This window comes from Mytilus trossulus, chromosome 2 (assembly GCF_036588685.1).
Source record: "Mytilus trossulus isolate FHL-02 chromosome 2, PNRI_Mtr1.1.1.hap1, whole genome shotgun sequence".
Lineage (NCBI taxonomy): Eukaryota > Metazoa > Mollusca > Bivalvia > Mytilida > Mytilidae > Mytilus > Mytilus trossulus.
The window spans coordinates 34,016,590-34,029,623 of record NC_086374.1 but is presented as its reverse complement, the minus strand read 5'-3'; the positions used below and the strand labels follow the sequence as shown (position 1 = coordinate 34,029,623).

General features: G+C 32.5%; 1 protein-coding gene across 3 annotated transcripts in view; it reads left to right on the top strand.

Moving 5' to 3' along the window:
- LOC134707064 (neuroendocrine convertase 1-like) overlaps nt 1-10,565 on the top strand; it is a 59,054-nt gene extending 48,489 nt beyond the window's left edge. For 2 of the 3 annotated variants that reach the window (XM_063566548.1, XM_063566547.1), the window contains 4 exons: nt 1,200-1,343; nt 3,685-3,840; nt 8,745-8,894; nt 10,412-10,565. In XM_063566548.1, the coding sequence (XP_063422618.1) occupies nt 1,200-1,343; nt 3,685-3,840; nt 8,745-8,894; nt 10,412-10,521 (560 nt within the window). In that variant the 3' untranslated portion in view covers nt 10,522-10,565. The remainder of the gene's footprint in view (nt 1-1,199; nt 1,344-3,684; nt 3,841-8,744; nt 8,895-10,411) is intronic. The other variant, XM_063566549.1, reaches the window with a different exon arrangement.
- The last annotated feature ends 2,469 nt before the right edge of the window (nt 10,566-13,034 follow it).

Here is a 13,034-nt window from a genome sequence, read left to right as displayed (position 1 = left end):
TATGCAGCGTACTTAAATTCAAAGAGAACACCTGAGCTCGGAACTGGGACCAATTTAAAAACCGGTCTTTTTTGTACATTCAAAGAAGACCAAATGTAGACTCTTAGGGATAACATAAGAGAACCCCTAACATAAGCTAGCGTAGCATGTGGGGACATGGTCCATTTTCATCTTGTCTTTTAAGAACTCTTGCATTTTATTAGGCAGTTTTTCTAGCATTATATCCATAAAGATGATGAAAGAAGATGTATATACGTGCATACCTGTGATGGTGCTCTGTTTTGTGGCGTTATAGTAAATATTCCCACTTTTATTGAAAGATCGCCATTTAAATGGGTGTTTGTGGCTAAATCTTTGGCAAATTTAAGTAAACCATGTAAATCGTCTCTGTTTTTTTGGATGCTGCCCCTAGAGTTTTCTTCTTTGTATTTGGTGATTTTCCTGTAGTCCCCTTTGGTGTTCTTTGTTTTTTGGTGGATTAGTGTTGTTCAACTATTAATTTTAGCTAACTATGCTTGCAGCCGTTGCACTTTGTTAACAACGCATGAAACGGGTTTGTCATACTTTGATCAACTTAATTAATGTAAGCTTTAAAAACATGCTCAGAATGCACAGTGTTTAATTCCTTTAATTCCATTGTTCAAATTCAAGAAGAGCAATTCGGATTAAGTAACTTTTTATGTCGTAGAATGAGTTAACAAAACCATTGATTGGCATGAGAGGGATTTGTTTTTCTCGTATATTTAATTATGGTATGATATTAAACTCCTAACGTGAGGAATTTTGTGTGATTCTCACATGACAAAGACATACCTTTCAATTAGTTTAATTGAGGTCTGGAACTGGCATGACAGTGACAATTTGTAGCCCCTTGTTAATCTACGTATCTTTGTCATTTTACTTGTTTCTTTTGTTCTTTATTGTAACTGAACAACCAAAACCTTGAATAAAATGCCGCCTAATAGAATAATGTATACAAGTAAATGAAAATAATTTTATTGTAAACTATACAGTATAAATAGAGAAGGGAAATATTTTTTATCAACAAAATATTTTTGTTGTTCATAGAATGTGAACAAATTGAAGATCTATAAGTCCATTAATGAATATGTTCAATATCCTCAATAACATTTAATTCCATGTTACTCTTCATGTTATAGATTGATTTACTTATCATTTTTATGATTCATTACATTTAGGATATTGGCGTCATTGGTCGAGATGGTCGCGTTGTTCACAGACTTGTGGAGATGGAAATAGAACTAGAACAAGGGTTTGTAGTAGACATGGTAGATGTACAGGCGAAAGACAGGAGACACAGAAATGTAACTTACCAGCATGTGGTGAGTGTTGACCAAACATTTTCAATAAAATTGTTCCAAATAGATTCAGATTACTATTTATGTTTATATTAAATGTTGAATCGAGGAATAATGTGTGACACAGGTAGCACTCAGACACCATACTGAGACACTAAATATTGTTGATTTTGTCAGGATGAAAACCTCTGGTATTTTGGTATTAAAATATGTGTTCGCTGTTTAAATTAATAAGTGTAGTCATAAAAGGTAATTAAAAAGCGCTTGTAACTTGCTGACACAGCATGCAATTTAGAAAATTCACAGTGTTCTAGACCTATAATGCAAATGTTCAATTTCATCAATAGAAATTCGGTTTAAGATAATTAACATTTAATTATCGTAGAATGAGTTAACAAAACAATTGTTGGCATGTCACGGGTTAGGTTTTTCTCGTATATTTTATGATGGTATGATATTATACAACCAACGTGAGGAATTTTATTTTATTCTCACATGACAAAGACATAACCTCTTAATTAGTTTAATTGAGTGACCGTTAATTATTTATCAGATGGATGGGCCGGTGCAAAATAGGACGGTGCAAGCAATTTTTTGTGGACATATTTGGATGTGCGAGAACTTTTTTTTAATTTGAATATTTGATGTGCTAGAACTTATTTTATTGGAAAATATTTGCTATTCATTTTTTCGGTGTGTAGGAAATTTCTTTTGTACAAAACACATTAGGGACCTAGTCTCAACAATAATTGTCAGTTAAGGCTAATTCAAGATAGTCATCTTTAAAAAAGAATCACAACTCTACGGCTATTTCATTTAACTGTTGATCTTACAGAATACAAAGTTGTTTGTTAGTTTGTTGTATTGCTGTCATTGTATGGATTTGATATATAGGTTTAAAAGAAAAAGCTTAAGTTTTCCAAGTTTTGGCCAAATCCAGACAGTCATCTTTAATTTCTTTTATAACTTTTTCAAATCAACTTGGATTTCCATAAAACCCTTCAGCTATTTCATTTATATATTGATCTTACAGGTATAAGTTGTTTGGTAGTTTGCTGTATTGGTGTCATTCTTATGAATTTAATAAATAGGTTAAAAAAAAGCTTAACATTTCAGTTTAGGCGAAATCATTGGATAGTCGTTTTTAATTTTATTTTATAACTTTTTCAAATGAACTTAGAATTTCATATAACTCATATAAAGGGACATCGATATTAGAACTATATTAAACATGCTCTCTTAATAAGACTTACTTAGTAATACTTAATACTTAGTAATTCAGCATATGATAATATTTTTACTAGTCCAAGACTTATTGTTCCTTAATTTGAATTATTTCCTTTATTTTAAATCAATATTGTACATGTTGTATCTGAGGCTGTAAATATCAAATCAATTATATACATGTATATTCATGCTGGTTTTAAAAACAATATAATATTTGGGTTTGATACACACATAAATATCTATATATGTATATAAATGGAATTAACTAGCATATTTTAAATTTTGTATTTACACCAAAGTCTATTCTTTGATTTCAAGACAAAAACATGCAAACGTTAAAGCAGAAAAGGAACCTAAATAGTTTTTGATTGTTTAAAGTTTAAGCGGGCAAGGACTTTATTATAGATTTTTTTAGATGGGCAAGGCCCTTTTCAGAATTTGAAATGATGGGCATTAACTTTTTTTAATGAAACTTTATTAATAATGCACCAGCCCATCAATCTGATTAATATTGAACGGTCCCTGAGGTCTGGAGCTGGCATGTAAGTAACTGCTAGTAGTCCCTTGATAATATACGTATCTTTGTCATTTTACTTAGTTTCCTTTGATACTTATTCTGCCTCAGAATGTTTAAAACAGAGTTTTACTGTGTGTATGGCTGTGTGGTTTTTTTTTACCATGGGTAGAAAGTATAGGAGGAGGGTTGACATCTCCTAAACGTGTTTAGCCCAGCAGCATTTTTTGCGACTGTCCCACGTCAGGAGCCCCTGGCCTTTGTTAGTCTTGTATGCTTTTTAATTTCAGTTTATTTAAATGTTTTTGAGTTTAGTCTGACGTCCATTGTTATTGAACTATTACATATTTTATGGGTCATCTGAAGCCCGCCTCCGTGGTAGTTTTGTGTTCTCTTGACAGTTTGTTTCTTTGACACATTTCCAATTCCCATTCTCAATTTGAAAAATATTTATGATTCATTTATATACAAAATACAGGGGATATTAGTCGACATGATCGCATTGTTCACAGAATTTTGCAGATAAAAGTAGAACTTTTTATGTTCAATTTTATCATCGAAATGCATTTGAAGTTTCTCTTTGTGTTGTTGAAGGAGTAACTAATCATTTTAATTGCTGATTAGATATTGGATACTGGAGAAATTGGTCCGCTTGGTCGCAGTGTACACAGACTTGTGGGGATGAAAGTAGAACTCGTACAAGGGATTGTAGTAGACATGGTAGATGTTACGGTGATGGACAGGAAGCACAGTTCTGTAACTTACCTGCATGCCAAACGGGTAAGTGTTGAACTTAGAATTTTCTCCTTGGAAATGATACATGTATTTTAAGAATTATATTTATGTCTATAGAAAAATGTAATTTATAAGTATTGAAAGATGCAGATAGTTCACACATTATGATGTAACAATATATTTAAGGTTGATTTGTCATTTAAACATATTGTTTATTATATTTTCATATAATTTTAGGTAACAACAAATATTTGATAGAATTGAGAATGGAAATGGGGAATGTGTCAAAGAGACAACAATCCGACCATAGATCAGACAACAGCAGAATAAACACTGCTAATATACATTTGTTTTATATTTCCAATATTTAGGCCTTAGTGAACCCGATTAAGCAACATCTCACAAACTCATCTTTCGTTTTTACCAATAGGTTGATTAATAAAAATATAGCATCTCACAAAAGTATGAATTTTGTGTTTGCATATTTTTTCAATGAAGTAATCTTAAATTGTTTTCATCATTAAGCATTAAATATTTGCTATCTATTTTTTTTAATTGTGACCTTTTTGATCGCTATGACAGATGTTTAACAATCTCAATTAAAAGTATGCTTCCAATATTTCGTTCACCGCCATACCTTACCTCTGTCTATTTTGTAAGTGATTATTATTCCCATTTCCTATTGCGGGCGGTATTCAGCTATGTGGGTCTTTTATCTGTTCTTCCCTTTATTAGCTCACCTTTCCTAAAAGGAAATGTGAGCTTTTGCCATCACTTGGCGTTCGTCGTCGTCGTCGTCGTAAACTATTTCAAAGATCTTCTTCTCTGAAACTACTGAACCAATTACAACCAAACTTTAGCTGAATGATCCTTGGGGTATCTAGAAAAAAGATTGTGTTTTATTTTCCATTTTGTGAAAAAAACATGGCCGTCATGGCTAGAAATAGAACAATGGGGGTAAAATGCAGTTTTTGGCTTATATCTTAAAAACGAAAGCATTTACAGCAAATCTGACATGGAATAAAAATGTTCATTAGGTCAAGATCTATCAGCTCTGAAATTTTCAGATAAATCAAACAACCCAATGTCGGGTTGCTGCCACTTAATTGGTAATTTTAAGGAAATTTTGCAGTTTTTGGTCATTATCTTGAATATTATTATAGATAAAGATAAACTGTAAACAGCAAAAATTATCAGCAAAGTAAGATCTACAAATAAGTTTATATGACCAAAATTGTCAATTGACCACAAATTTTTCACAATTTGTTCATCATATTTGCTAACTTTAAATAATCTTCTCCTCTAAAACTACTCAACCAAATTCAACCAAACTTCAACTGAATGATCAGTAGGGTGTATAAACAATAAAGTTTGTGTTTTATTTTCTATTTCGTCAAAAAACATGGCCGTCATAGCTAAAAATAGAACACAGGGTAAAATGCAGTTTTTGGCTTATATCTCAAAAACTCCAGCATTTAGAGCAAATAAGACAAGAAGTTAAAGTATTTATTAGGTCAAGGTCTACCTGTCCTGAAATTTTCAACCGAATTGTGAAACTGGGTTTTCAGGTATAATGCCCTTGAATTGATGATTTTCAAGAAATTTTGCAGTTTTTGGTTATTATCTTGATTATTATTATAGATACTAGAACACACCCGTGACATCGCGGGTCCGTGACTGAATTAAAGTATATAACTATGCGCAAGCCTTACTTTAGTATTAGTATTGCCATCTGATAAAATCATGCCGATTATAAGATACACAGTTTTCTCTGCTTTCAAATCTTTCTGTTTGAACCCGTCGAACTGGAACTTAAGTATTATTGGTCATGATAAATACTAATTATTTGGAAAACAAAAGGTCCTGGAATGGAGTATTTTTTAATCAACAGCATTGTCCTATATGGTGCCTATATTAGTTATAAATTAAGTTGAATTCTTTGATTCGCTGTTTTACGTCACTCATGCCCGCTAACAAATTGAAAACTGTACCTATACGCCTTTTTTTAGTCCAGATTTTTAGTATTCGTATTGTTATCTTAGAAAGTATTACTGATTAAAATACTACAATAGGTAAAAATTTGACAATTTGGTAGTGTCAACCCTGTGATTATGACCCGTGTATATAGCATATTAATCCTGCATACACTGTTTGGTGGTGCCCCTGTCTGATGCGGAACGTACAGCTAAGGTAATAAGTAACAGGTGATTATACTATTGGTATCGGTATCGGACTCGATCCGGAACTTCTTAATTATTGGCAATATTAATTACATGGAAAACAAAAGGGCCTGGGGTGATGTAATTTTTAATCTACACCTTTGTACTATATACGTTGTATATAAAGTTGAATTCTTTGATTCGTCGTTTTCATGTGATGACGGCTGACAAATTGGACCTCGTAATTTTAGTATTGTAGATAGATAAACTGTTAACGGCAAAAATGTTGAGCAAAGTAAGATCTACAAATAAGTCATTTGACCAAAATTGTCAATTGACCCATTAAGGAGCTATTGCCCTTTAAAGACTGTTTTCACAATTTGTTCATCATGTTGACTTACTTTAAAAAATCTTCTCCTTTGAAACTGCTGTATCAATTTCAGCCAAACTTAGGCTAAATGAGTTTCAGAGTATTTAGTATAAATTTTTTATTTTATTTTCTTGTATGTCAAGAAACATAGCTCCTATGGCTAAAATAGAACATAGGAGAAAATGAATTTTTTTTTGCTTTTGAAGAAAATAGGACGATTCAAAGAACATTTAAATAAATTGGAAAGCCAAAATAATCATTGATGAGAGATTTAACCAAAACAAATAAGGTGAGCGATTCAGGCTCTTGAGAGCCTCTTTTTTCTTATCTGTCTCGCTTTTGTATCCATAACTATCCAGAACTGTTTGTATATGATTGTATGATACGATTTAAGAAACTGACTCATATGACATAATACTGCATTTACTTTTCCGTAATGGTTTAATATCGTTGGCATAGGTCGCACATGTGTCTAGCTATTTTGTATATGTAGCTACCTCATTAACCCCTTCTTACAATTCATTTCATGGAAATCTTTTTAATGCTTTATAATATTGATAACAGAAATGGGGAATATGTTAAAGAGACCCTAACCCTACCAAAAGTAAAACACACAGCAGAAGTCCATCAATGGGGTTCAACACAGAGCCAAAATCACGTAACGGACTACAGATGGCCCTAAAACAAAAAAAAGTATTAGTAACAATAACTTACAGGGAAAACGATACTATTTATTCTGCCATAGGCGACAATACTAACATTTTCTAAATTCACAAGTTTTTATAATAAAAACCTGAATAAAACAGTTATGTGTGGTGTTAGTACTTTATTACTGTATTCTAAAAATTGAAGCCAAATAGTATCATGACCAATTTCAAACGGAGTTTGTTTATGTTATCCATGCCCACCGTCATTTTGCACCAAATTTATGAAATTTTGAAAGTCTTTTCAAATAATTCTATAGAAAATATTTAAGATATAAGTTTTTAAATTATTTAGTAAATTTACACACTGCAGTTATTCATAGATAAATAAAAAATATATATTGTACCCTTACATCCAATCACAGCGCTCCTAGGTTGACTTCCTTCACCTGTCTTTGGTACACAAAAGGCCAACCTAATGCTGGGAAATGTAATACTACCGTTTTCCCTATATCTTATATTTAAATATTAAGAATGAACACAAAAGATCTCATTGAAACTGCTATATTGTAGGCCATACAAAGGATCCGTGAGACATACTTACTTATGATGTAACAATTAAAAAGGACATTTTAAACATTTACCATCGTTTGTATATTTTTTTTTCAATTCCAAGCTGTTAATCTCTTGTGAACCTGATATACCGCTATCACGTCGCATTCATATAAATATATAAAAGATTAATGCAATAAAACCACTGCTATCCTTGTAGTAAAAAAACACGTTCATACACAATGCATATTAAGTAAATCATAATTAAGTCATTCCGCCTTCAAAACATCAGCACAATAAAAAAAAATAATAACAGTTAAATGCTGGCGGCCAAATTATTTGAAAATCAGAACCCTCATACAAATGTTTAAGCGCTTATACAGCCCTTCATACGTTACGCCAAATCCTGACGAGGAATCAGAGCTACGCATAATGTCATCCTACGGGAAGGTAGTACATACATTCAACATGGAAGACAAAGATCGGAAATAAGCATTTCTTAAATCTAATTTAGTGGTACATCCTAAGGTTTATGCCTCATTGACGAACACTCGACATCAGTTTAATTACAACCAAAATTTTAAATAGACAATGCACAGATTGAAAAACTTGAGGGGACACTTAATACACGTTTTAAGACTGATACCTTGTAGTGTTGGTATGGTGTTAGATATAAATCATTTTAAACCCTAAATCGTGCTTGTATCATATCCATTACGGTGTAATACCACCATTGATTTTTCCCTATTAGTCTTTGTTAAATTTGCACTTTTCAAAAAATTGTGCAGAATTTATCTTTGTTTCAAATAAAGAAATACTTGGCATGAGTAAATTTTTATCCTGTCCAGTTCTACAGAAAAATTTTCACATAAAATTTCATTGCATATAAGCAAATAACCATCATTAGAAGTTTACCAATCAAATTTCTCCCCTTATTCTATTTGTGCACAAGGTTTAGTCACCATTTAACCTCAAGATTACAAAATTTTCTATAGAAATCACAAATAAAAAATAATGGTGTTTTGAAATACCCAAGACATGTTTATGACACAGAAATAGTTTTACTGCAATAAAATGTAGGATTAATTACCTATAACGGTCAAATTCAAGGGAATATTTTTTTCGACCTACTTTCGTATACAACCGGATGTGACATACCATGATTTGGTGGTATTACACCTAAAGGGACATAAATAGAGAACTATATATGATTAAAACTTGTAGGGAGCGGAATCTTTGGAGAATGGTCACAATGGTCACGATGCTCTTCGACATCTGGTTATGGAACCCGTGACCGTAGACGACGATGCGCAGGTACATGTCTTGGTAACAGACGGGAATTAGAGAACTGTTTCACGCCTTATCTTCCTCATAGTAAGTGTTAACATAATAATTATTACTTACGCCTCTACCAATGAAGCATTGTTAGTGAGGTTCATTTTCTCTTCCGATTTCAAAAAACATGTATTAAACAATAATAAAACGGACTCAAATGTTGTTTTTAGATTAATTTTAACTGACACCGAACATTTTATGTTTAACAAGTTCATATGTCTGTTGAATTGATAACAAGTTCAGAATGATAGTAATTTTATATACAGATATTAGGATCCAAATTAGCTGTTTGTTCTCTTTCAAACACAATTTACATGATTAATAACAAACTATGATTATAACAATTCAATTATAGATATACATTAAACCAAGTTTTTTTAACCAACCATATGATTTTGTAATATGAACAATGAATAAGAATAAAACGATACGTACCGATTAACAGGTTATCTGCTTGTTGATATCGTAAAATATCAGCTGCGAGACATGATATGAAGCTTTTTGTCGAGTGAGCGTAGCGAACGAGATCAAAAAGCCTTCATATAATGCCAAGCAGCTGATATTTTACAATATCAATATGCAGATAATCTGATAATCGATTTATCGGGCTATATTTGCGTGTTTCGGAAGTGTTTGCTTTGTTTCGCCAGCACACAAAAGATGATTTGATAAGTTCAGGTCAAAGTTATTAACGTCGGTTCAAACATTATGACGTCGCTGATAAGTCCGGGTCAAAGTTATGAAGGCCGGGTCTACGTATTTGACGCCACAAAGACATGATACGGAATAATATTAAGAGCTGAACAGAGCGATATAGACAGAGGGACGACCGATAATATTAGTTACATAGTGCGTTAGTGACCTAATATGATATAAACGGGGTCAGTAAACTCCATATCGTGTGAGAGCGAATCCCGAACCCCTAATAGAATTTACTTAGCCCGTATATATCATATTAGGTCACTAGCACACTATGTAACAAATTTATCTTACCGACTATCTGTATTTGTTGAACTTAGACTGGAGTTGTCTCATTTGCAATCATAACATCTTCTTATCTCTAATTTAAAGTGTTCAAGTGTTCAATTTTAAGAACCTTCTCCAATTGGTCTGTACTAAAACCTAATACAAACAATAACTATTTTTTATCAAAAACCTTGATATAACAATATTTAAAAGAACTTTTAATACTTTTAAATAAAAAAAAACAGTGCCAAAGTCGTAAATCCACTACTAACCGTGTATTGAATTAAGCCCTGCCTCCCTACTAACCTAATATTGAATATACACGGTTTTCACGTGGACGCTTTTAACCAATCATATTCCTAGAAATGTATAGGAGGTAAGATAAAATGGTATATAAAGTAATAAGATTTAGGCCTAAATGAATTTGTAGATGAAATATAATGATATATATCAAATCATTTTTAGTATCGTTCTTATTATCTAAAATACTTTTGACAGTTTCAGTCAAGTGTACAGAAAAAGAATCAACGATTAATACAAACAATTGTAAGAATAAATAAATGTAGAAAATGAATATTTCTTTTTTTTAGGTTGTTGGGATACTTATCATAGTTGCAGTCAATACGTTATAATACACGGATGTCATACAACAGACTATGTTATAAACAAGCAGTGTAGAAAAACATGCGGGCTTTGTTAATTGTTTATTTTCTTTGTCAAATAAAACCAATGTATATTAATTTACATGATTTTGTAATGAACTATGATTTAAATGATAATACTGCCATACAATCAATTCACGGGGCATTTGTGGCCGAGTGGTCTGAGTAGTTCAACAAGAGAAGTCACTAATCAGTCAACGCTAAGGTTGTGAGTTCGAATCATGCTCTTGTGGCTGACTCAAATCAGTCAGTCAGTTTTTCTTCTGAAGGTTGATGGTTTTCTCCATGTACTCCCACTACTCTCAGTGTAGAGATTGAGTTTCCTCATACAGTTGCATTTTAGTATTGAACGGTTGTAAACTGAAGTCTCCTGAAGCGAGCAAATATATATAGCGTGTAAAATAAGTACATAAATAAGGCCGTTAGTTTTGTCGTTCGAATTGTTTTACATTATCCTTTCGGGGCATTTTATAGCTGACTATGCGGTATAGGCTTTGCTCATTGTTTAATGCCGTACGGTGACCTACAGTTGTTAATCTCTTTGTCATTTTGGTCTTTTTTGGAGAGTTGTCTCATGGGCAATCAAACCACATCTTCCCTAAGGGCCATATGAGTTTTTCTCATCACTTTGCGTCCGGCGTCCGTCGTCGTCCGTCGTCATTAATTTTTACAAAAATCTTCTCCTCTGAAACTACTGTGCCAAATTAAACCACACTTGGCCACAATCATTATTTGGGTAACTAGCTTTAAAAATGTGTCCGCTGACCCGGCCAACCAACCAAGATGGCCGCCATGGCTAATTTTAAAACATAGGGGTAAAATGTAGATTTTGGTTTATATCTCTGAAACCAACGCATTTAGAGCAAATCTGACATGGTGAAAAATTGTTAATCAGTTCAAGATCTATCTGCTATGAAATTTTCAGATAAATCGCAGAACTCATTGTTCGGTTGCTGACCCTAAATTGGTAATTTTAAAGAAATTTTGCCATAATTGAAATATTATAATAGGTAGAGGTAATTTGTGAACAGTAATGATATTCAGCAAGGTAATTTCTACAAATAAGTCAACATGATCAAAATGGTCAATTGACCCCTTAATGAGGGATTGCCCTTTATAGTGATTTTTTAACAAGTTTTCGTATTTTTTCTTAAACTTTTACAAAAATCTCTCTGAAACTACTAAGGCAAACTGAACCAAACTTGTCACAATCATCATTAGAGTATGTTGTTTAATAGTTATCAAAGGTACCAGGATTATAATTTAGTACGCCAGACGCGCGTTTCGTCTACATTAGACTAATCAGTGACGCTCATATCAAACTATTTTTCAAGCCAAACAAGTACGAAGAGCATTGAGGATCCAAAATTCTGAAAAGTTGTGCCAAATACGGCTAATGTAATCTATTCCTGGGATAAGAAAATCCTTAGGTTTTCGATAAATTCAACGTTTTGTAAACAGGAAATTTATAAAAATGACCACATAACTGATATTCATGTCAACACCGAAGTGCTGACTACTGGGCTGGTGATACCCTCGGGGACGACACGTCCAACAGCAGTGGCATCGACCCAGTTGTGTATATAGTCATCAAAGGTTCCAGGATTATAATTTAATACGCCAGACGCGCGTTTCGTCTACATAAGACTCATTAGTGACGTTCATATCAAAATATTTATCAAGCAAAACAAGTACGAAGTTGAAGAGCATTAAGGATCCAAAATTCCAAAAAATTGTGCCAAATACAGCTAAGGTAATCTATTCCTGGGATAAGAAAATCCTAAGTTTTTCGAAAAATTTAAAGTTTTGTAACAGGAAATTTATAAAAATGACCAGTGTTTAAAAAGTGTCCAAAATCTTTCGTTAGATGAACCAGAAGTTTGAGGCAAAAAAAGGACCTACTTCTTTATAAAAATGACCATATGATTGGTATTCATTTTAACACCGAAGTGCTGACTACTGGGCTGGTGATGCCCTCGGGGACGCAAAATCTGTGACCATTGACCCGGCCAGCCAACCAGGATGGCCGCAATGGCTTAAAATAGAACATAGGGGTAAAATGTATATTTTGGTTTATATCTCTGAAACCAAAGAATTTATAGCAAATAATTTTTTAAAGTATTATGGTCTCATTGCAAACATTCCAAAGTATATGAGAGAATATATTAAAGAAAAGATTGCTCATGTAAATTTTGAAACTTTTAACTGTATTGATAATTTTTTGGAAAGATTATTGTGTAACAAAAAGGCAAAGTCTGTATACAAAGATCTTGTTGACAGAAATGTGCAACTGCCAACAGAAAAGTTCTTACAATGGGAGGAATCACTAGGTATTGAAATTGCAGATTGGTCAGAATATTATGTTATTTTAAGAAAATCATGTAAAGACACTTATTTAAGAACTTTTCAATATAAATTTTTACATAGAATAATTGCAACTAACACTTTCTTATATAAAGTTAAACTTAAAGATTCAAAGCTTTGTACTTTTTGTAAGGTTTCTGATGAAACCATGGAGCATTTATTCTATGAATGTCCAATAACACATTTT